This window comes from Antrostomus carolinensis, unplaced genomic scaffold (assembly GCF_000700745.2).
Source record: "Antrostomus carolinensis isolate BGI_N321 unplaced genomic scaffold, ASM70074v2 scaffold27677, whole genome shotgun sequence".
NCBI lineage: Eukaryota > Metazoa > Chordata > Aves > Caprimulgiformes > Caprimulgidae > Antrostomus > Antrostomus carolinensis.
This window is the reverse complement of record NW_010329972.1, coordinates 9,230-11,147: the sequence shown is the minus strand read 5'-3', so window position 1 is coordinate 11,147 and position 1,918 is coordinate 9,230. Positions and strand designations below refer to the sequence as shown.

The 1,918-nt window shown below is 36.9% G+C and overlaps 1 protein-coding gene across 1 annotated transcript in view; it reads left to right on the top strand.

Annotated features, from left to right (window-relative positions):
* TEX14 (testis expressed 14, intercellular bridge forming factor) overlaps positions 1-1,918 on the top strand; it is a 25,161-nt gene that overhangs the window by 21,198 nt on the left and 2,045 nt on the right. The window contains exons 28-29 of the mRNA XM_029086155.1: positions 1,346-1,463; positions 1,660-1,755. Coding sequence (XP_028941988.1) covers positions 1,346-1,463; positions 1,660-1,755 — 214 coding nt within the window. The remainder of the gene's footprint in view (positions 1-1,345; positions 1,464-1,659; positions 1,756-1,918) is intronic.

The following is a 1,918-nucleotide window of genomic DNA, read 5'->3' as shown; positions in this document are numbered from 1 at the left end:
AGCAGAAGTTTGAGAGATTTCTCCCTTTCGGGGTAAGGTTTATCTTCAGTGTTTTTGCAAACCTTGCCCCTCTCCACCAGTGTTTGCTGTTTTTCTCTATATTCACTCTAAAGTCTATGGGGATGTGGTGTGACAGGCTTGCAGGTATGAACCATCAGAATTAATCTGCTTTATTGTGCCACTGTAATGGTTGTGTGTTCAAACACAAGTGACGAAACCCACAGAAGTATAGATGGTGAGCAGCTGATGTAAAATAGAGCTGAAGTTTCCATTCTGGGAGGCTGGTTCCGTTGAGAAAGTGGCTGGTGCATGCTAACTGCTTCTGTTTCTTCTTCACCATAATTAAATAATGCCTCTGATCTCATAGTGTAAGAAAATAGCATCCACTGGGGTAATCAATATTATATTTCCTGCTCTGTTACAAAGATACCAAAAATAGCAGTAGTGAATCCTTGGGCTTCTGAAACTGCAAATAGCAATAAGTGGGAATATTTTTTAGGTGTACAGCAAGTAATGTCAGAGGAGCAGAAAACCTAAATCTTATGGGCTCTGCATTTGTTTCCAATGAGTCAGAAAGTGAAGAGCAGTGAAAAAAAAAAGGAAAAAAAAAGGCAGAAGATGAGTTAGTCTGTAAAAAAGCTAAGTAGTATAGTCACTTGAGAATGATACGGGCACTTGTTTGTGTTACCCTACAGCTCTGTTAGATCTTTTCTCAAAGTGTAGAAGCTGCTGTGACTTTATTCAGAGAAGTGTCTTGTTTTTAGGTGGTAAGGAATGCAGCAGCCTCACTGTTCAGTCACTGAGGTTTTGTTGTATTTGCATAAAGTACAGCTATTTCAGACTCCATTTTTGTGACAGCCTACTGCTTCCTGCTTATCATAGCTTGGCAGAAGGTGGCTGAATATATTCACATGCTGTAGGGAACAGAACTTACAGAGATAAGTCTTGGGGGGGGATATCATCGGATTTTGCTAAGTAGGGTAACAAAGCTAACATCCACAGGTTTTCTTTTGATTTTTCTCCCATATTTAGGATTGTAAGGGGAGAGATTAAAGATTAATTTCCCTATGCATTTTTCATTTTAGTATGAAGCAAATTGTTCAGTCCTGTGAATCTAAAAATGTGTTACAGTAAAATATTTATCTTGGTCTTGTTACTGGCCACCTTTTGACTGTAGATAATGTGAATTTGCTCAACTGGTAGAAAATCATATGACTGAGGAAAGAGTAGTTGAGAAGTGGACAACTGGAAGTTTCCCAAGTGGAGTAAATAAAACCACATTTTAATTTCTTTATTATCTTTCTTTATACCTTTGATATTAAAATCTTTCTGTTTATGTGAATAGTTCCCGATCAAATTAAAATGGAAGACAGAGAGTCAGAAAAAGAATCTGAGAGAAGTGAGAAGAGAAATGATAGTTCATGGACTAAGGAGTCATTTGATCTAGCAGAGGAAACAGAAAGGTATGAGAAAAGAACAACAAGGCATGTTTGGCTTTGAGTTACAAAGACTTAGAATAATGGTTCCAGTCTATTTGAACAAGATTTGATGCTTACAGTAAGCCAAATTTTTTAAGAACCCTGATAATTACGACTATTTTATTTTAAAATGTTTAGTATTAAACTTGCCAGCATCCATTTTAAATCTTTTATTCAACAGGGCTCACTCTACTCTTGATGATATTTTAGAAATAATGATCCATGCAGTTCCTGGAGATGAGGAGATCCAAGAACAACCTCTGGGACACCCTCTAGGGTTAGCTGATCATTGATACTGTTTTCATAAGTTTATTTTGTTTATGTTCTGTGTACAGACATATCATATGTCTTACTGAGGAACACAAGATACTCTTGTGTTTGGCATCAGGATTTAATTTTATTCTTTTAACTGAACAGAGGAGGCAAGTGTCATGATAACC